The sequence below is a fragment of the Dendronephthya gigantea genome, unplaced genomic scaffold, assembly GCF_004324835.1.
Source record: "Dendronephthya gigantea isolate DGI-Jeju-01 unplaced genomic scaffold, DenGig_1.0 000000F, whole genome shotgun sequence".
NCBI classification, from domain to species: domain Eukaryota; kingdom Metazoa; phylum Cnidaria; class Anthozoa; order Malacalcyonacea; family Nephtheidae; genus Dendronephthya; species Dendronephthya gigantea.
In genome coordinates this window covers 7,213,545-7,235,168 of record NW_021163010.1, presented here as the reverse complement: position 1 = coordinate 7,235,168, position 21,624 = coordinate 7,213,545, and the positions used below count along the sequence as shown (strand labels likewise).

Genomic DNA, 21,624 nt, shown 5'->3' with positions numbered 1-21,624 from the left:
GCACACCTTGTATTCCCCATACAAATAAGATTGATAAATATGCAAATCGATTATAAACACTAGTGGTTGTATTTTTCTAATACAACCACTAGCGTTTGTGAGTAATTTGTATATTTATTATATATCGCGGCCGTGTTGTATTGAATATAAAAGGACCTTAAGATGCACCAAATCTACGACGCGGACGTGACATGGCCCTAGTGTTAGGAACCCACTTTTAATTTGTTTCATGCACATAGGGCTTTTCAGACGGCGTTGGCTTTGTTTACCAAAACGAGTCTTTAATATTTTAGTTCTGTTGTGAAACCCAGTGTCAAAATAACGCGGGACCCACCTCCTCCGCAGGCCCTTTTTGGGGCAAATATGGCGGGCGGTGATATTTTGCGTGTAGGCAGACGCCAGGACAGTATTACTTCACGCCCTCGTCGTAGATTTGGTGCATTGGATTGTATATTTAATATATTACACTGCGGGTCTTGTTGTAAACAAAAACTTACAAAACTGAAAAAATGGCCTTTGCCCTTGACGTAGGCTGTTATTGTCTGGCACAGTACAAACATTTTTCTTTGGTATTGGCATTTTTCCAGTCAGAAGGAAGTGTGTTGTATAATTGAACATGTTATTTAAAGTAGGCCTGGCGCAGAACTTTAAACTTTATGACTGAAATGTTATCATATCCAATTGATGTTAAAGAACCTTCGCCCGCCAACGGAACAACGTAAAAACGTGACACTATACTAAGAGTGTCAGAAATATATCTTCGAACGTTTCGCCACTTGAGTCTCAGAATTCGAATTTTTTTCCAAATGATCCCTCTGGAACATTTTCTTCCCAGTATTTCCAGTAATTTAAAGAACATATATATTTTTGTCTGCACAGTCAGCGTACCTATTTATAAAGCGATCCGAAAAGTTCAAAGCCATTTTATACCTGGCTGCATGTCGTCGAAGCAATTCCGAAAGTTTTCACCCCAAACTCTGTCTCTTTCTCTAGGTTGTGACCTACGATAATTTCTATGTAATGATGGCCTGGGCGTTTTTTATCACGCCACCTTTTCTGTGCTGTACTAAAATATACGAACGTTGTAACAATTAGCTATATATAATTCGTTAAATCGGCATGTGCTCTAGTACATTACCATTATTTTATCCAAAAAGTGTCATTTTCTATTTCAGTTGCATGCCTCTAATTTCAGTGCTAAGAAAACAGAGCTGGTGATCACCAGTCTCTGAGATTGCCAGCACCTCCTTATAGGGCTTGTAGTTGAAACGGAAGCGATAAATGAAATTTAATTTTTCTAACGTTACTTCTATTATGATCAGTATTAACATACTGTTCTACAAGGCTAGATGAATCTCCTAACTTAATTAGGGATATATAAAAGTTCTTTCAGAAAAGGACATATATCATTAAAACCCGTTAAAACAAATTTCTCATCATTTAGAGACAAATTTCTTACCATAAAAAAGGGACGAATCAGAACACGCGGGTTCTCAGGCGGCCACTAATCAGGTCTCTTCTTCAGTCAATTGGTTTACCAAATATAGACAGTGCTGTAGTGTATTTTAAGCAAATAGGAAAATCGTTGATATAAGTTCGGTAAAATAGATATAATTTAAACAGATCAAGATACGTCGTATTCCTGATACCGTATATTTTCAGTTCAGCCAATAGGTATCCTGGAGGGTCAACTGCGTTTTGAAATCAAAAAGACGTAATATAAGCAGGTCAGTCGGAAACAAAGTGACTATACGTTTCAAGAGTTTCGTGGTGATTAAGGCGGAATGTTAAATTTTCCCGAAAATGCGACCTCATGCAGCGAGCTGTCTACTGCTCTTGGCTAACGTTAACGCAAAGACTAAATATTAAAATAAAGATTTATCAGGTAAAGCATATTTATTTATAGCATCATCACGCTACATCACAGTGTCAAAACTTGATATGCCTTCTTCGTTGGTGTTTCCATGAACAGTGCTGTCGGGAGTTTCCTGAGGATGATAAAGAAGCCAAGAAAGCACAAGACACGCTGATGATATACCTAAAAATAAAAATTATTGCCATTCATATGTGACGTGGTAAACATAAAAAATCTTGGCTTTTGTAACTGCGGTTGTTAAATGTTTCTGACGATTCACAAGCAAAGATCTCTCGAATCCCAGAAAGCAGTGCAATAATTTGTAGAAACATGTAATTTTCTGAAACAATATCGTTTCGTCATCGTATCGTTTGTGAGAAAACAGTGCACTAATCACGTTGCAGCCAAGCATGCAAATAAGTTTTAAGTAAACTTAAATAAGTTTTAAGTGATAAAAAATTGCAGGGATAAAAAAACACATGACCTTGCAAGTTTTTTTATTGTTTCTCATTTATAACAATATGGTGAAATGTATTTTATCATATTGCATGTCATACAATTTGATAAATTGTACAATTTTATCAAAACACAATTTTATCAAAATGTGTCTCAAAAAGCGCGACTTCTAACGTTCTTACCAATTGTTATTACTCCAAAGATACATATATTTCTTCCAGCAAGATCAACATCGTAATCAAAACACCTTCCTCTCTTTCCACATAGATCTTGCCATAGTCGGCAGCAAATGTCCAATAGATAACCAATAATTATTGGACCTGGAATTAAGCCGATTGTCTTCACCAAAACATATTGTATTCCCATTGCAAAAGCTCTTTTGTCTTCCGGAACGCACCTGCAATTAAGAGAGTACGTAGCTACGGAGACTGGATATATTACACATAGTCACAGTGTACCCGTGCATTTAAATATGTATATAGTGAAGGAGGAGTAGACAAAATCTATATAAATCAATATACAATCTCGTTTAACTTGTTACTCAGCCTCTTTGCTCTTATATTAGTGAATATATATATATACAGTAGGAGGCAAAAGTTTGAGTCCAGTGACTGTATTTCATTGTTTTAGCAGCATATATTAATATTCTACAGAAAACCTTACCGATAAGTGAACTAGAAAAAAGTAAATAAGTAAACAGAAAAATACATGCTGTACAACAACTATGAGATGTTATAATATTCATTTTTACGTATGTTAATGTGCAAACATGCATTTACATGTCATTGCTTAGTATCCCTCTTTTTTGCTCTTGAAATGACCTTTATTCTTGCTCGCATAGATTCCATAGGTTTTTTAATGTCGCACGTTCAATACCTTGCCAGCATTCGTTGACCACTTGCCTCAAGTCATCCTGGCTGGCGGGTCTGTGCCTCGTCCTCTTCCGGTTAAAACGGTTCTACAAGTGCTCCATAAGTTTTAGATCTGGAATTTGAGGTGGAAAGCCATGAGAACGAGATCACCCAAATGAGTTTGCTTCTAAAAGATTTCTGGCACATAGAAGATGTGCATGTGCTTAGGGTGATTATCATGTAGTTAGACGTGCGATCATCTTTGAACCAAATGAAATTCCATGTCCTTGAAGAATTGGATGATACTTTTCTTTAATTAGGATCCTATTATATCTTTCAATATTGCCAAACCGAGCATGACCAAAGCAGCTAAAAGTTTGCTTGAGTAGGATTTAGTTTCTTCGAACCTCTCCAAGGTTAGTTGCATACCACCTTTTTAAATTCTCACTATTTCTGCGATCTTACGAGGAAAGAATCCTTCAATACTTAATGCAACTATTTGTCCTTGTGCACCATCACTTTGCCCTTTTTCCCACCCATCTTGGGCAGTGTAAAGGAATGAGAACTTTATTTTCTGATAATTTAGATCATTAGGCCAAAACAGTGTGCAATTAATATAGTTTACAGTACAGAAACATTAGCACGCATGTCTTAACTCGAATACGCTGCCAGGATTTAATACTGGAATTCTACAACTACTGGACTCAAACTTTTGCCTCCTACTGTATATATATACATATATATATATATATATATATATATATATATATATATATATATATATATATATATATATATATATATATATATATATATATATATATATATATCTTTAATATATAAGTTAAATTTGACTGTTTAAAAAATGATTGTAAATTACAAATTATTTAATAATTTTATTTTCAAAATGTACTTTTATTATCAGCACCCATGCAGATAAATTTTTTACATCGATCCGGGATATGGAACGTGGTCGCCCTGGTTGCCTATTACCTGAGAACAACAGTTTGCGATGGAACGGCGGCTGTGAAGCGTAAAAACATCGTCAGAGCGATGAGAAATAGAAAAATGGCCAGATTTTCACAATTCCGATCACAGTAACCTTGTATTGCAGTATCTGTTTTGGTAGGACCAGGATGGATGCAAGAACAACTCCCAAACGTCTATTAAAACACAAAACGTTCGAAAATATTTACTCCATATAGTACTGAAAACAATAATCCGTATACCACGATAATCGTAAAAGCTGAACCAATTTCCATCTACTGACCACAAGTAACGTTCTAATTCTTCTTTTTCCTTAACTTCGGTAGAAAATTATAAGAAACCATGTGATTCACTCACCTTATTGTTATATTTAACAGAACAACCTGCATAGCATGGGTTTGCATAGACAATATTGTCAGAGCCGCACACGGGTATGAAATGGTCTATTTTGCAGCTACAGTTAAGATTACACTGAGAGACAAGTCCATCGTTGCCGTAACTTGTAAATGCATGAAAACGGGACACGTTTATTCTAGAAGTAAATAAAAATTTGTACACATGTATAGAGTGATATAGCTTTCCATGAGTTTGGAAAGCTAGTTTTGAGTTTGGAAAGAATGCTACTAACGTGTGTGGAATATCTTTAAATAACATGCATAGTTTTGCCATTTTCAATGAACACAAATTTACTATTTCTTTTTGTCAAGCCTGCAAGAATTGTGGGTAAGGACGGGCAAACTGCACTGTGACTTAAAATACATTATCTACGCCATATTACGTCTTCAACTCGACCTAAGTTTTTACGCGAAAGAGCACGCTTTAGTCTCGAAAAAAATAAAACAAAAACGTACAGTACTGTCCAGTTAAAGCTAAAAAAACCCCGGTTAACCTAGGTCACACTCGGTCTTATCGCGGTTGAACCGATCGAGGTCATCAGACCGAGGTCGAACGGAGGTTTAACCACCGCGGTGAGACGGAGGTTTAACTTGGGCCTAATTATTGTGTTGTCGTTTCTCAGCTGTTCATAACATTCCGTTCGGAAGCGAACGGTAACCGCGATCGTATTTTTTCCCTTGCAGTCGTCTGGGGTTTCTATCGGTCGATCACAACCGAACCGCGATCGAACCGCAGCCGAATCGCAACCGCGTTGTTAGGTTATTTCCGGACAGTACTGTAGCTATCAAGTCTTCCAGCGATATCTTACCTATCTGTGTAGACAGTTGAAACTCCGGCCATGTCAACATTCAAACAACCTGGTATCAGTATTGCAAATGGTGCTATGATTGTGGCTATCTGAGAAACGGCTGTGTAGAGAGCTGATTTTTTACAGACACTTTTCACTGAAAACTTCCGAACCACAAAGGAACCTAACAAAACACCAGCTAAATAATAGAAAGAAAATTCTTATTAAAGAAGCCAGAGACGCACATTTACTTTACGCAAAATACGTTATGTTGTAATTTTTATACTCAAATTTAGTTTATTATTTGTGGGCAGTGTGCGTTATATAGAATTATAGAATGTTAATTTAGTCTAAACCTCGATATTAAAACTGTATTATTTTGTACTTCCCTGCATGCAAGATAGACGCATAAGAAATTTAATTTTACATGTAATTTATGGGAGTCCAAATTCCTCTAAGAAGCATGTTCTTCAAGTAAGATGCAGAAAAACCCGAAAGTAGTTTTAGCCTCTGATTATATAGTATACGTGATCATCTATAAGACTTGATACCTCAAAAAAATTATGGATGATTCCCTGTAGGCTATAGTAAAAACTCCGCCAGTTTTACTCCCCCAGTATTTTACTCATTCAAGTCCTCACCTCCTAAGGATTGTTTCATTAACTAAGTTGTTGTTTCATTATTCATTGACGTGTTAAAACATACCCACTGTTGTTGGCGTAAGAATTGCTGATATCAGAAATCCATTGCTTACAGGATCTAAGTCAAACTTTAATTGAACTATTTTTCCCAGAAAGGGAACCAAAGCGCCGATGAAAGTGAAGGAGACGGACAGTCCAAAAGAATTGAAAGTGAACGTCCAATTTAAAATTAGAGATTTCATAGCGGGAATTATTTCTTTAAGCCTTGCTTCATTTCTGCTGCTTTTTCTTCGCAAATTTCCTTCGCGTATGTGTTTTTCACGTCTTTCTTTTGCTCCGGGTAACGAGCTGGGAAAACCCGATATAATAATCGCTAGCAACCAAAATAGTAAACCAAAGACAAGGAATCCTAACCACCATGCTCCTATCCAACGATGATCTTTTGGTGTAAGATTCAATCCATCTGGCTATATAGATTCACAAAAAATACACCTTTTCAATATTTGAAATTCTATCAAGAAAAGGTTCAGATGGGAATTTCAGCAGAACATTTTTTCCAATATTGTATCAATTTGCACGGTTATAAACAGAGGTTATTTTATAAAACTGCCCATTTTATAGTTGCTTTAAGATCCAACATGAGTTGTTGGAGCACGAAAACTCAATTTTTAGAATTGCCCATCATAGGTTTTAGAACTACCCATTTTAGGTTTTAGAACTACCCATTTTCCAATTAGAACTACCCATTTTGGAAAATGGGAGATCTTAGGATGCCCCTGCGGTTTTAAGCAAAATATTGGAAATGGTATAAAAATGACATTTTCATTTATTGTTAAAAATGTTTCAAAACAATATCCATTGTATTGTGTATGATTTATGCCCTAACAATAGCAACTCATGGCTTTAATATCTGTTCCTGGTCCATAGTCTTATATTAGTGATACGATGTATTACAAAAATCCTAAGAAGACCTAAGGAATTATCTGCTGGTAATGATTTAGTAAATAAAGAATATGTAAGGAATGCCATTGCTATTCAACTCAGCGATGATGGAAATTAGGTGTTTCAATAGGCGTAATAATTATTTACCTGTTTAATATCAACATAAACGCTAAGGAATTGTCCGCCTAGCAATATTCCAATTCCTGGTCCAATGAATGCGCTGAGGTACCAAAGACCAAGATACACAGGCATCTGCTTCGGTTCAACGTTCTCATCCAAATAAGAAGGGACCAGTGAATACAATGGACAGATACCAGCACCATGGATAAACTGTGCGATGATAAATATCAACATATAATACCACATGGCTCCACCAGTATTATCGTCACAAGGCTCCGATTGAGACGTTTTGTTGGACAATAAGCACAATCCAGTTTTACTTTCTCGAAAGTCAGGGACGTGATATGGTCCAATCATGAGATGAGGAACAGTGAATAAAAGTACGCCAAAACCTAGGTTAAAATGGAATAATCGTTCACCCAGCCCAGGAATAGATAAAAGATAGACAGATGTCCATCTGAGTTATAAAATTTCTCAAAGCAGTCATCTTGCTGGCAATTGTTGATTGCGTGATATTCGTCATTTTCATTACACCATTGCTTTTATGCTCTCCAATTTATATCAATTAAAAGCCAACAAATTACAACTAAAACGGCAGAATTAGTAAATTAATTTACAGGCAGCCATCAATTAATCTAAATGTTTGAGCGTTCGAGCAAACGTTTTCAAAAAAATAAATAGTCAACCGCAGGAAACCTATAATGATTATAAATCCTTCATAGGTACACCTGTAATCCCCTATTGCGTTCTCAATTATATTATTCGTATTCAGAAAATATTCAGGGTCTCAATAAGTTAGCCTATCTTGACAATTTTATAATTTTTCCAAGCAGTGGTGTCTCACCTGCAACGACCGCCCCTCCCCCAACCCACTTGATCTTGTTGCCATAGTCACCATAGAAACTGATAAAAACGACAAAGAGAAGGGCGGCGATGTCATTAGCGGCTGCAATAATCCCCAGTCCTTTACTGGATAGGCTAAATCTCTTCTCAATACTTGGTAGGATAAGAACAGGTAAACCGTTCATCGATATTGCTGAAATAAACGGTTAAAGTTATTTCCCAAATTCCTGTGTAACAGATTCCGTTGTTGGTTAACTCGAAATCGGCACTCGGTGATTGCACAGAGGCCAAGAAGCATTTAACGACCAAATGATTCAATATACATAGCTTTATCTGAATTTCAAAAATTAGTGGACTTTTTCGGTCACCTTGTGCTGACTGTATACTGTATACCGGTATTTTCATTACGAAGGTTGACCATAGCATATACTGGTGTATTCGACCTTAACTGATTTTTTTTCACTACCAAGGACGAATATACCATATTCCCGTATATACTCGAGCTTCGGAATATTTTTACTACCAAAGGTCGAGTATACAATATTCTGGTATATTCGACCTCAACTTTTTTTCATTGCCATGGTCGATTGTACCATAATCCGGTATATTCGACCTTCACTATTTTTATTACCAAGGTCGAGTATGCCACATACGGACTACAGGGTGAAGAAACTGACATTATAGTAATGATCTCGTTGTTAAGGTGCTCTTAAACGGGCGTGACTACACGAAAAGGAATATAATGGCATCTTTATATTGTTTTTTTTTCACATGGGAATAAATCTAAAGACATACAAAATTGGTAAATTAGCCCACAACTTTCTCATTTCGTCAGTGTTGAAAAAAGGTTTTTAAGAAGTAGTTTAAATGAACTAAAAGCTGTACCTCTTTGACTGGCAGGGGCGTAATTCGGGGTGAATATATTCATATATTCAGTTCTGCCCGACGGATTTCTATTGTAAGCTATTGCACTTACAAAAGAAATCCGTCGGGCAGAACTGTACTTATGAATCCCTCCCCAATCATCGTTCTAGTTACGCCACTGTTGATTGGTGGACAATCTATCCAAAGGCGCCGCAAGAACCAGCCGCTAGGCCTCTTATAAGTTCCTTAGTACACGCGGCGAGGAGGGAACTGACTGGCCCAGAGCAAAATGTTTGATTTAAAGTGGGGACTTTTTGTTCAGCTACGGGAAATTAATTATTCTGTCAGGACTTTGACATATTCATACAAACGTTGCAATGTCATTCGCTGTTAATGCTATCTAGTATCGACCATTGATTAAACTCGAGTCCGTACGTACATGTTTATGATTATGATAAGCTTCTATCCGCCAATTTTAATTATTCTTGCTTCCTTTGTAACGGTTCTTGTTGTAAATTGCAAGCATATACTTTGTATAAACAATTTTTAATAAAAGTTCACAACATCAGTCATCAAATTGGCTGTTAACATTTGAAAACATTTTGTGCTAGGCCTCTCGCGCGTGTTTCATTCGGTGACGTCCCGGATTTTTAAACCTGCGCAATGAGGCCTAGGGACTAGGCTGCGCAAGAACGGGGAAGGAAGTATATTCATATATTCTTGTTCACAGAAAAGGACATTTTGATTAATTTGACGTTACGCGTATTTGGCTTACATGTCACCTGATACGTGTATGTTTACATCGTGCCATTAACAATAATCTAAAGCCGCGTTGATATTACGCTATGGTCGAGGAACAATACAATTATACTTTATACTTTATGCTGCATATTGTATCCGAATAACATGGTTGTAATGCATGAAATTCTAGTAATCATAATGTTTTTTCAAGCATCAGTGCAAACCTTTACTACGGCATAATTTACTACGGTGTAGTGTTTCATCATCGTATTCACTGTTTCTATATATAAAACGTTGGTCGTTATAGACTCGATAGGCGTTGCATTCGAAACGAGGCGCTATGTATGCCCAAAATTGGTATTAATTCTTCCGAGCTGGTAACACATGGTTGCAACTTCGCACCATTAGTTCACTCTTTCATTTTAAAAGGGGTTGACACCCCGACATTCAATTTAAGTGCTTGGAATGTTCGAAATGCTTGCACTTATGAGAACTCTTTACTTTAGATTTGATATGAGAAATCTTCAAGGTTCCAATCGTGTTCCAATAATATCAGACATAAGGTCGTACGGAAATTGCCAATTAACTACATTAACATCCGACTGTACATGTAAGAGCTAGCTACATAGGCTATTTAATGCATATATACTCTTTGTATGCGATTGCAATTCTATGTCGAATGATTGAACCTGTCCATATGTTGCCCATACATTACACGACAATTTTGCAAGATTACTGATTAAATCGTCGTAACTCACCTGCGCCTAACGTATATAACATGATGACGACAAGAAAGCATTTTGAATTGGCCAAGAAATTTAGGCATCCTGGTCTAAATTTCCCCCAGCCAAATTTTGACGTTATTCCGTGATGACTTGGTTGCTGTTCTTGCTGGGAAATGGTTTTGCGCATTTGATATGCCATGATCAAGACACTGCAGCTCACATGAATGTAATATTAAAGATCAAGTCTATCACACAAGGGCATTAATACATTCCCTTTATTTTTATCGCAGTATTTGTTTTCCCAGTGACCAAGGAAACACCTGGAACGATTCAGGTGAATGACTGAATGTAACCCGAGAACGTTTTTGGTGCTTCCGCTTGTTGGATACAAAAAAGCATTTCAGCAGCCGATTGTCCAGTAGACGATCGGTGAAGGTGAGGTTGACAAGAGATTGCTTGGGGAACATAAACAAAAAGCTTGTTTGCGAATTCCCAAGTAAACGCGCTCTCAGCTCTATATCGATACGACAGGTATAGCACTAGCAGTAAACTGCATTCTTCGGTCTGCACTGGCAAATATTCTATTTCATTTTCCCCACCTCATACAATGAGCTTAAGCATGTGACGTTTTTGACAACACAAACGGCATGAGTAACTTGAAAAGACTGGGTCAAGGATTGTGATTGGTGAAAAACAAAAACTTTATTTCCGGTTAACGTACGTGTTGTCAAAATAGTCACTTGCTTGAGCTCACTAATACAAAATTTAGTCTATTAATTATAGCGGAGATAATTTAACATAGCGTGAGATGACTTTTAGGTATTGAAAGGACTATATAAAACGAAACTCCTAGAAGTCATGTAGTCATGCATCCTTACAATAATAGCGTGTGCTTTATATATAGCTCCTTACAAGAATAGCAGTTTTGTTTCAGAAGGACTTATTTTAATACCTCAAAATCATGTCATGTTTCGTGAATCTCGGGTTCATCCCTAATCATTTTTGACATTTTTGAAAAGCTTCTTATCAGCTGTATATATATATACGTGTTATGATTTAGCTGACCTATATATAATTTGTTCTCAAAAGAAAAATTAAAGTATAGAGTATAATTACACTACATTATAGTTTCACAACTTGATTTGCCTTCTGCTTTCTTGTTTTCTATAACAGTGCTATCGAGACTTTCTTTAGGATGATATAAGAGCCACGAAAGCACAAAGAACACTGACGATATACCTTGAAGTAGAAATTATTGCTTAAATACTTGTTTGAGAATTTCTAAACTTAAAAAAGATCAGAAATGTAAGTTGTATTTTTTGCTAGAAAACAGTGTTCCTATAAACATGACGATGGAACACTAATAGAGGTAAAGTTCGCAAAGTATGCAATTTCGCATAATTATTCAGAGGTTATATAGGGATAGGACTGTCAAAAGAAGTAGACAACCAACTAAATTTTGAAAAAAATTATAATTTATGCACTTTAAGCCCTTGCAGTGGTGTGAATTGTTTTAATTTCGCTATATTTTTCAGGTTAATGTACCCTAAAATAACGGTTGGTAATTGTTTCCTACCCATTGATATTGCTCCAAAGATACAAATATTTCTTCCAGCAAGATCAACATCGTAGTCAAAACATCTTCCTCTCTGATCACATAGATCTTGCCACAAGCGGCAGCAAAGGTCCAATAGATGACCAAAGATTATTGGACCTGGAATTAATGCAATTGCCTTCGCCATAATATATTGTATTCCCATTGCAAAAGCTCTTTTGTCTTCCGGAACGCACCTTCAAGGAAGTGATGCAGGGGAAATAACATTAGAATTAACATGCTTTAAACGCGCATTGAAATGACAAGGAAGACAATTTAACAGAATTTACATGAATCCAAATGTATAAAATCTTGTTTGTGAAATATTTTATATGGAAATATTAGTATATCTACTAGTATTCTGTGTTTTTTTTTTGCCACACTACTATCTCATTGTGTAAAATAGGTCGGCGTTTCAAAGTATTTGTTTTGAAATGAAATGAAATGAAGAGAAGTTAAGTTTTAGTTTCGATCGATGTATATATATATATCTGATTTTTTCGTGTATAGAAATGTTATCCCTCGATATTTATTGTACCTGCTTTAAGTAACATTAATTTTCAGAAAACCAGTGACATTTATCAATATTTTTTAAATTGAATTATTGCTCAAAAGCAAAGTTTGGACTGAAATTTAACCTTTTCGAGTCTTTATTAGCACGTCAGGATAATTTTTGGGGTTTTTTTATCAAGCCAAAAAAATCTGAAAATACAAAAGTCTAGCTCTCTATGATCTTGATCTAAAATAGAAATTTTCAAAATAAGTATTTTGCTCTATGAGGCCTGCTTGCATAACACAGGAAGGGTTAATTTGCACTTTTAACTCAAAAGGGTCATAACTCTGGGCACCTGTTCGGGAGTGGTATCGACCTATCTGAATTTACAGAACGATCTATTACCTAAGAACAACAGTTTGCATTGGAATAAAGGACGAAAACCGTATTAATGAAGTGACAGCGATGACCAATAGAAAGATGGCCAGATTCTTACAATCACGATCGCAGTAACCTTGTATTGCTGTATCCGTATTGGTAGGACCAGCAAATATACACGAGCAACTGCCAAATGTCTATTGAAACACAAAGAATAACGTGTCATATAGCCGTGAAAAAAAGTTTGAAAAAGTCTCATGCCGATGTCGTCATATCGGTAGGTAGTGAAATTATGAGAATGGAAGAGACTGGAAGGGATGAAATGGAGGTACGAATAAGCTGGAAATGTCGCACCTAAAAGTGCCTGAGGCGATATTCTTCATCTTCGTATTTATCTACACATATTTCAGAGGAGAGAGGCTAGAGGAATGAAATAATCACAAGCATGCATACATGATATCCTTATAATTATGACTCCGCCCTGGACATTATTACCAAGCGAACAAACAACGTTCTCCGTCAGTTTAACTTAATTGCATTAGAGAGTTGAGGATATCCTGGTTATTCATAATATTACTTAAAGTTGACATGAAATCTGTTTGTGATTCCCTTCATGCAATCCGCTATCGTACCCACACTTTAGAAAAATGTAGATTTTTACTTTTCAAACAACGTTTAGAGTAGAGCTAAGTGTGATCTTGGTAATGTTCTTCCTTCTTTTTTAACTACTACATAAAATTTTAACACTATAATTATGTGATCTACCCACCTTATTGTTGTATTTAGCGGAACAACCAGCATAGCAGGGATTTGCATAAACAATATTGTCAGAGCCACACACGGGTATGAACTTATCTATTCTGCAGCTACAGTTGAAGTTACACTGAGAAATGAGTTTATCGCCCCTGTGACCTGTCAATGCTGAGCCACGGGAGATATTCGTTCTAGATGAAATGAGAATAGATTAATTAAAACTCGAAAAAATCATAGAGATGTTTGGTTGTATAACGTATCCTATCCTGACGTATCCCATAACGCTTACCTATCTCGATAGACAGTTGAAACTCCTGCCATGTTGACATTTAAACATCCTGGGATTAGTATAGCAAATGGCATTGCGATTGTGAATATCTGTGAGATTGCTGTGTAGAGCGGATTTTTTACATACACTTTTCACTGAAAACTGTCGAGCAATGAATGAACCAATCAAAACACCAACTATTTGTAGTAAGAAAAGAAGGTCGCATTGAAGAAACACAGCAGAAGTTTCGCATTCAGGGGAACCGGGGGGTTGGAAATTATTTACAACACAAATACGCGAACATCGCAAAGTTATAACGAATCCGCAGGAATAATATTCATTTTTTCTTTACGATCGGAAAGATAGATCAGACATATAAGTCCATCTACTGGCAGAAATACTTATCGTGTAAGATGCAAGCATTTAGGCTCTTATCTCGGCCTTTATTACAATTAGTGTTTTCATTCATACCCACTGTTGTCGGCGTGAGAATCGCTGATATCAGATATCCATTGGTCACTGGATCTAAGTCAAACTTTAGCTGCATTATTTTCCCCAAAAATGGAGTTAAAGCGGTGACGAAAGTGGCCGCAAAACATAATCCGAAAGAATTAAAAAGGAATGTCCGATTTAAAATTAGAGACTTCAGCTCAGGAATTAATTCTTTAAACTTTGCTTCCTTTTTACCGCCCTTTTTCTGCAAATTCCCTTCCCGTATGTGTCTTTCGCGTCTTTCCCTTGCTCCAGGTAACGAGATGGGAAAACCGGATATAATTATTGCCAGAAGAAGAAATAGTAAACCAAAGACAATGAATCCCAACCACCACGCTCCTATCCAGCGATGATCCTTTGGCGTGAGATTTGATCCACTTGGCTATGGATTAACATAAAATTAAAATTTACGATGGTGCATTAAAGCCCCCCTAACGTTTAGAAAAAATTTAGATTGAATAAATCCCCTAAAAAATTCCTTTGGTGGGCCTTTAGTAAAGTAGTAAAATATTCTTCGGAAAAACGTAAGCAACAAAATTAACAGAACTTGCTTTGGTTTGGTGCATGTTTTCCTGGGTAAAAGCGACCATTTCACCCATAAATGGTGGAAATTTGTTTCCAAAATTCATTGATGTAATGTGATTTGATTACGCATAGATATATATATAATGCCAGCCATGATAACAAATTACTCTATCAATCACCTGTTTGACGTCAACATAGATGCTGAGAAATTGCCCGCCTAGAAATATTCCAATTCCTGGTCCAATGAATGCGCAGAGATACCAAAGACCAAGATACACAGGCATTTGTTTTAGTTCAACATTCTCATCCAAATAAGAAGGGACCAGCGAATACAATGGACAGATACCAGCACCATGGATAAATTGTGCGATAAGGAATATCAACATATAGTACCACATCGCTTCACCACTATTCTGGTCACAAGACTCCGATAAAGACGTTTTGTTGCTCAATAAACACATTCCAGATTTACTTCCTTGAAAATCAGGAACGTTATATGGTCCAATGATGAGATGAGGGAGAGTGAATAAAAGTACTCCGAAACCTATAGATTGAGATGGAACAAACGTACACTACACTTAAATTTTTTTCACGCCACAGCCAAAAATGGGTACCCGTACCGAATTTCATTCGTGCTCGGCCTTTGTATTATATTGCATGAGCATGCACGGATAAAATTCGGTACGGATATATCTGTTTCTGCCGTGCCACATGAATTTTAATAGTTAACAGATTTAATCTAGAAAAGGGAAGTTAAAAAATTTGCATATCACTATTGCCGTGCCAAAAGATTGAGTTTGGTGTAAACGAGGCTTCTGATAAGTATGCCAGTAAATAGCTTTATATTGAACTCGTATAGTGGCTGTCGAAGATTTAAAATCCGACACCAACTAGTAAACTACTAACCATTCAAAATGAGAGTAACCGAACTTATTTTCGAGTAAAATGCGTGAATAGGTAAAATATCGGCAATATTGAATCGCCATTGGTACCATAACAACGGCAATGACGTCATGCTTATGGACAATCTCTGACTGTTAGACTGCTTGTGAACATATCTGGAAAATTTCATTTTCTTCAGCAAGAAATCCCTGCCAAAATTTTGAAACCTAAATCATTAGCTTAAAATTTTCCTAAAATTGTGGGGAGCCACCTTAATTATGCCAGGGCGTTTATATATATATACAAAAGCATATAAGGGCGCTTATATACGTATATAAAGGCGCTATATTTTGCTTCCAGAAATCAATTTATGCTCTTCTGAAAACTGAAAATTCGCGTCGCGTTGCCGCATCGCGTCCCGTCTGCGTCGATCTATACGATACCTGCAACACATGCTCCTCCTCCAACCCACTTGATCTTGTTGCCATAGTCACCATAAAAACTGATAAAAGCAACGAAGAGAAGGGCGGCGATGTCATTGGCAGCCGAAATCATCCCCAGTTCTTTACTCGATAAACTGAATCTCTTTTCAATACTTGGTAAGATTAGGACAGGCAAACCGTTCATCGATACACCTAAAAATGTGTTTATTTTTCAAAGGTGTCCACTTTTCTGGGTCACCGAAGAGCAATTATACTGCCAAGCTATTCAAAATGAAACAATAGATGAACTCTATAGCGTCCGGTCTTTTTGTTACGGTTGATGTAGCGTAAAAATTCGGCAAAGGCTAAAGATTATTTCGCAGGAGCAAGAGAGGCCACAAACTGTGTGATTTTGTGCCTTGAGATTGGCCTTGATTTGGTGGTAGAGCTATTTTTACATACAACTAACACGCTTCGCGAGGTAGTCACATGGGATAGAGAAAAAGAATCAAGGTATATGTAGTGCTGATGTTTCTTCTTGGTGTTGTATTGTTGAGCAATTCTTCAATGTATTGTTCTTATGGTATTAAATGCTGTAGTGAACTGAATTTCAGTATAGGGATCATGTTGAATTGACTTATATATAATGTATGCTTCTTTGCAGATTGGTTGATCAGTACTGGCATGGTATTGATTACTTGGCGTTAATTTGGAAACGGAAAGCGGAAAGTACGTATGCATTCTTCTGTTATATTTCTAGCAAATATTGTTCGGCGGCTCTCTTGTCACCTGGGCTGTATTAGCCTTGACATGCATAGCCTATCGTTGCGTTATGCGGGTTCACCAAACCATGTCATATCCATGTCAAACATTTCAATTGCTAACTTAGTTGATTTAATAACAACTGAGATATTTAATAAAAAGTACGTTCTGTGCATGGGGAAAATTCGTTTCAAGGAAAAACAAAATCGAAAATATTGCTTCATATAGCGTCGAAACCACGTGTTCCGCGCATGGCTTTGCATGATGACATAACTATAACACTGCATAAATTACAATCTCGCAAACTACGCACTTGTGCTGGTAAATCTAATCAAGGCCGTAGCTAGATTGGGGGGTGTATATTCATATATTCATGTTTATATACTGTAGGAGCAAAAGCGTACATACGAAATCAGTCGGGCATAAGACGAATAGTTATATGAATATACACCCCCCCGAATTAAGCTTCTAGCTACGGCCCTGAACCTAATGTAGGTTCGGAACTGCTAGTCATGTTTATATGCTTATCATAAGAAACTTACGGTACTGAGTACCACGGGAAATTTAGGTAATTAGATTATGCATGGTAAAGGCTGCTTTCCACTTACGCGTTTTTTATACGCACGTACACGTACGGAAAATTTTAAATGCTATTAAATTTTTAAAATTTAACATCCAGGTCAAATAATGCATACTAAAATATGCAGAAAACTATGTTCCTTCGATTTATTCACAGAAATTATAGTCTCAGAAATACAAATGGCAAACTATTCGTTCCTAAACCTAAAACTGACTATCTTAAACGCTCCTTCAGTTTTAGTGGAGCTTCAATATGGAATAGCTTGCCTGAGCCCTTGCGTCTCTCTGAATCTCTTTCTTCATTTAAAAGATCTCTAAGAATTAATTGTAATTCTATTTAGCTTAATCCGACCCCCACACGGCAACCTGGTAGAACAGTAGTTTTTATATATCGTTACATAATTTATATACTATAGTTTAGAGTAATTTATCATCTTTACATGTATTTTACTGAATGGTTTACCGTGTTTTAAATAAAGGCGATGTATGTATGTATGTATCAGGATTTAGACTCTACGTGCGTGTACGTGCGTATATGAAAAACGCGTAAGTGGAAAACAGCCTAAAGCATGTTTAAAAAACACACCTTTAAAAAAGACTAAGTGAATGAATCGAGGTAACTTAGTTTTCTGCATATTTTAGTATGCATTAGTTGACCTAGATGTTAAATAATAAAAATTTAAAAGCATTTAAAATTTTCCGTACGTTTACGTGCGTATAAAAGACGTGTAAGTGGAAAGCAGCCTTTAAGTATGCTGTAGCACCCTGGGGAGGATAGTTGAGGTATACTGACACGGTAAAGAGCTAAAGACCTACGAGCGAAGAATAAGGCAAGACTAAGGAGTTGAGTAAAGTTACGGAAAAACATCTGTATGATAGTTCCATTCTATATTCGTATTTGTAGTGCGCTTTTCGCATATTGTTAGTCTCTTTTGGGTTTGGTACAGTTTAAGTTCGGTTTAGGACAGTCACGCTATATTGATTTAGGTTTATGTATTTGTTCTATTTAGTTGAACCATGTTTCACGTTTCACGTTTTATGTCTTTATGTTTTATGGGTTAAATATATATACGGATTATAAACGTTTATGATCTATCATTGTCGTAGCCGTTGGCAGAGGTGCATGTATATATCTACCCATTCTACGTGCGTTTGAACTATTTCCTCACCTCAATTGTGCCCACACCCACACATAACTTTATATATAGCTATATACAATATCTGGACCATTGTTTGCGTTTAATAGTGCATATTAGAGCCCACATCCAATATTGCGCATGATTTGTATAAAACTTGGTTTAGCGAAACTATAGCACTAGACTATGCCAGAGTTGGTTGATTGTTATTAGCGGGCCTTTGATTTTTTATTTCAGACAAAAAAAATTATTATAATATTTATAGATAATCCGGCAATCAAGTTCAGTTTCAGTTTTTTTTCAGTTCAATAACATACAAGTGATATGTAAGACTTTTTAGTCTATTGCTGTTAAAACATGCAGTCACAATTATAATCTAAAGTACCTCAATTAAGAAAGTAAACGGCTAATGATAACGATTGATTATACACGGTAAGTTCGACTTTATTTATCGCCAAGTTAAGCGCATATCTGTGCACTCAGAGGTCACGCACACGCGGCACTTGTGAACTGAATTATCTTGTCTGCGGAGACCAAATTGAAATATTCTGTCAGCCTCGTGTTTAAAATCCAATTATCGAAGTTATTGGGTATTATTTTTTTTATCACACGTGACAAGTATATATGCCATGTGTGCGCTGAAGAAATAAATCATCTGGCATGAAATATCTAATGACACTTCGAAAAATGGAACGATTGAAAGCAGGGCAAATTTGTAAGACTAACTTGTAGATAAGTGGCGGGAATACCCGCGCATTTAACCTCACGCAAGACTCGTAATTTGAAAGGCCATTTGAAATCTTCTCGAAAACCTTCGTTTCATCCGTTGTACCGATGAAAAAGAACAAAGAAAAGCAAAATTAGTTCGCCTCAGACAAATAATCCTCAATTTCGTTCTCCACGTTTAGTTTTTTTATTTGATTCAAGATATCATTTGAATATTTCTTGTAGCATTATTAGTTAACATTTTTTCAACGACTGCTCGCGTTTATCACGAAAGATAAAACGTGTTTGATAATTGCGTTTTCGATACGATGTGACGGAATGTCAAAATTAGATCCCGCAGTCTAGCAATGCGTGTAGATCAAAATTTTCATATGCGTGCGCGCGCAAAGTGCACCAGTGTGCAGTAGTTAGGCTTAATACAACACTCTTCAAGTCGCATTTGAAGGAAGATTTTGGGCTCTTTTGTTTAAACATAATACAGTTAATACATGCAGTTAGAGCTGTGTCGTGAACGTCAAGATAAAGGTCTAATAGTCTCTAAAGCCGGGCGTATACAGTCGTACACTGGTGAACTTAGCACGCACACATGTCACTCGTGGGAATTGTCAACTTCACATATTCCTAGTCTGGTGAGAAAAATTTGGGGTATTCTGTCATTCGTGTCGTTAGATTGAGCTTGAATGATAAAATATTTAATTTGGTCCCTGTAGACTAGGAGGTGACAATTGTCACGAGTGACATCTGTGCCTGCAATACGTTAACCAGTTTGCGCCAGACTAAACATAATTATAGGTGCTACTTCTCCACTTCATGTATGTGACCTTAATTCAATTAATTCCACTTAAATTCCATAGATCATCACGTATTTAGCGAATACCTCCAAAAAAATGAACATAGGTAAAAAAATATTCAAAACCTATATTAGTATACAAGTTTTAATCAGTACAAGTACTTGGCGTGTATATATATACAAGGTTTTTGGATATTTTCGATATTTGAATTATAGTGATTTCTGCAAACCGACAGGCTAAAATAATGCGACTAATGTTTACAAAATACTACTTTTTCAAGCTTTAATTCCATAAGTTGTTTGCATGTTGCGCGGCACCATGCAACAACTTAAAAGACTTTCAATTTTGAAAATATATGATAAAAAATTGTCTAAACCGTAATAGCATTTTTGACATTACAGCGGAAAAGAAAAAAATAGATTGTGTAATGTAAAATGACTGAAACATCATCATGATTGTATAAACTCTGCCAACCAAAACTCAAAAATATGCCAAAACGCAAAAGTCTGGATCATGATTTTAATACCTGTTCTGAACTATACCAAAAAATGTCCCCTCTCATTGAAATCAAGCCTTTGTTAGAATCTGATTACCTGTATTATGATAAACCTAATTAGAAAGACGCTTTATTTGAATGCCTCAACCTGATACCTATGCTATTTACACACTACTGCGTTCATCGTGCATTCAAATTCCAACAAAAGCTTCAGTAGGGTGGACTTTTTTAGGACACCCTGTATATTAACCATTTGTTGGCACTTGATTTGGTGTCGGTATAGCTTGGCTTGTGAAAGTATGTTTGTACCTGCGCTACCCTGTGTAACATATTAGATAATTTTGCAAAACGTAACAGATTTCTTAATTTCTTAAGGAACACAGCTGAGTGAAACTATATAAGTAGTAACTTTGATCGCGATCAGTATCATTATTATGCGTATTTTTTTGCTATGATTTTCTTTTCTCGTGTATTACGAATTCCAGAAGCGGTAGCAAGAATCGGGGCGCGGAAATCACAGTATATAATGATATATGCATGTTCATGCGCTGTATGTGCACCACATGAAAGAATCTGCGTAATATATTATACTTGCTCACTTCCCTACATGAGTGGCCACCCTGCTGTTCACAATAGAAATTCTTTTGGTATACTTGTATTCGGGAAATTCTTTTAGATTGAATAACAGAAATTTAATTTCTTTCATTGAATAAAATTGGATAATTATGGCGTGAGATTAAATATTAAATTGTACTGTAAATACGTAAATTTACCAAGTACATTATAAACTCGGTAAGCGCATGCAAGAATAAACGCAAAATATTCATTATCATGGCCATGTTAGCTAATTGCATACTAAACTTATTCAAATTTTTATTTTTGATCTAAAGCGAAATAAAAATCAATGATCGATTGTTTACACTAACCTGCGCCTATGGTGTATAACATGATAACAACAAGGAAGCATTTTGAATCGGCTAAAAAATTTAAACACCTTGGTCTAAATTTTCCCCAGCCAAACGTCGAGGACATTCCATGATCACTTGGTTGCTGTTCTGCAGGCATTTGCTTTTGCTCGTTTGATAGATCATGATCAGTATAACCGCCGTTTGAGTCCAT

The 21,624-nt window shown here is 36.3% G+C and overlaps 2 protein-coding genes across 2 annotated transcripts; both read right to left on the bottom strand.

Annotated features, from left to right (window-relative positions):
* Nucleotides 1-1,764: 1,764 nt before the first annotated feature.
* On the bottom strand, nucleotides 1,765-10,538 carry LOC114523159 (solute carrier organic anion transporter family member 4A1-like). Its single transcript, XM_028544023.1, has 9 exons — nucleotides 10,242-10,538; nucleotides 7,880-8,071; nucleotides 7,063-7,427; nucleotides 6,038-6,440; nucleotides 5,354-5,531; nucleotides 4,507-4,681; nucleotides 4,156-4,325; nucleotides 2,494-2,708; nucleotides 1,765-2,038 (listed from the first exon to the last, which is right to left on the bottom strand). The coding sequence occupies exons 1-9, from the start codon at nucleotides 10,405-10,407 to the stop codon at nucleotides 1,917-1,919; spliced, it is 1,986 nt and encodes a 661-aa protein (XP_028399824.1). The 5' UTR covers nucleotides 10,408-10,538; the 3' UTR covers nucleotides 1,765-1,916.
* A 787-nt stretch (nucleotides 10,539-11,325) lies between these two features.
* On the bottom strand, nucleotides 11,326-21,624 carry LOC114521422 (solute carrier organic anion transporter family member 4A1-like). Its single transcript, XM_028541876.1, has 9 exons — nucleotides 21,432-21,624; nucleotides 16,037-16,228; nucleotides 14,891-15,255; nucleotides 14,166-14,568; nucleotides 13,716-13,815; nucleotides 13,443-13,617; nucleotides 12,701-12,870; nucleotides 11,785-11,999; nucleotides 11,326-11,447 (listed from the first exon to the last, which is right to left on the bottom strand). The coding sequence occupies exons 1-9, from the start codon at nucleotides 21,622-21,624 to the stop codon at nucleotides 11,326-11,328; spliced, it is 1,935 nt and encodes a 644-aa protein (XP_028397677.1).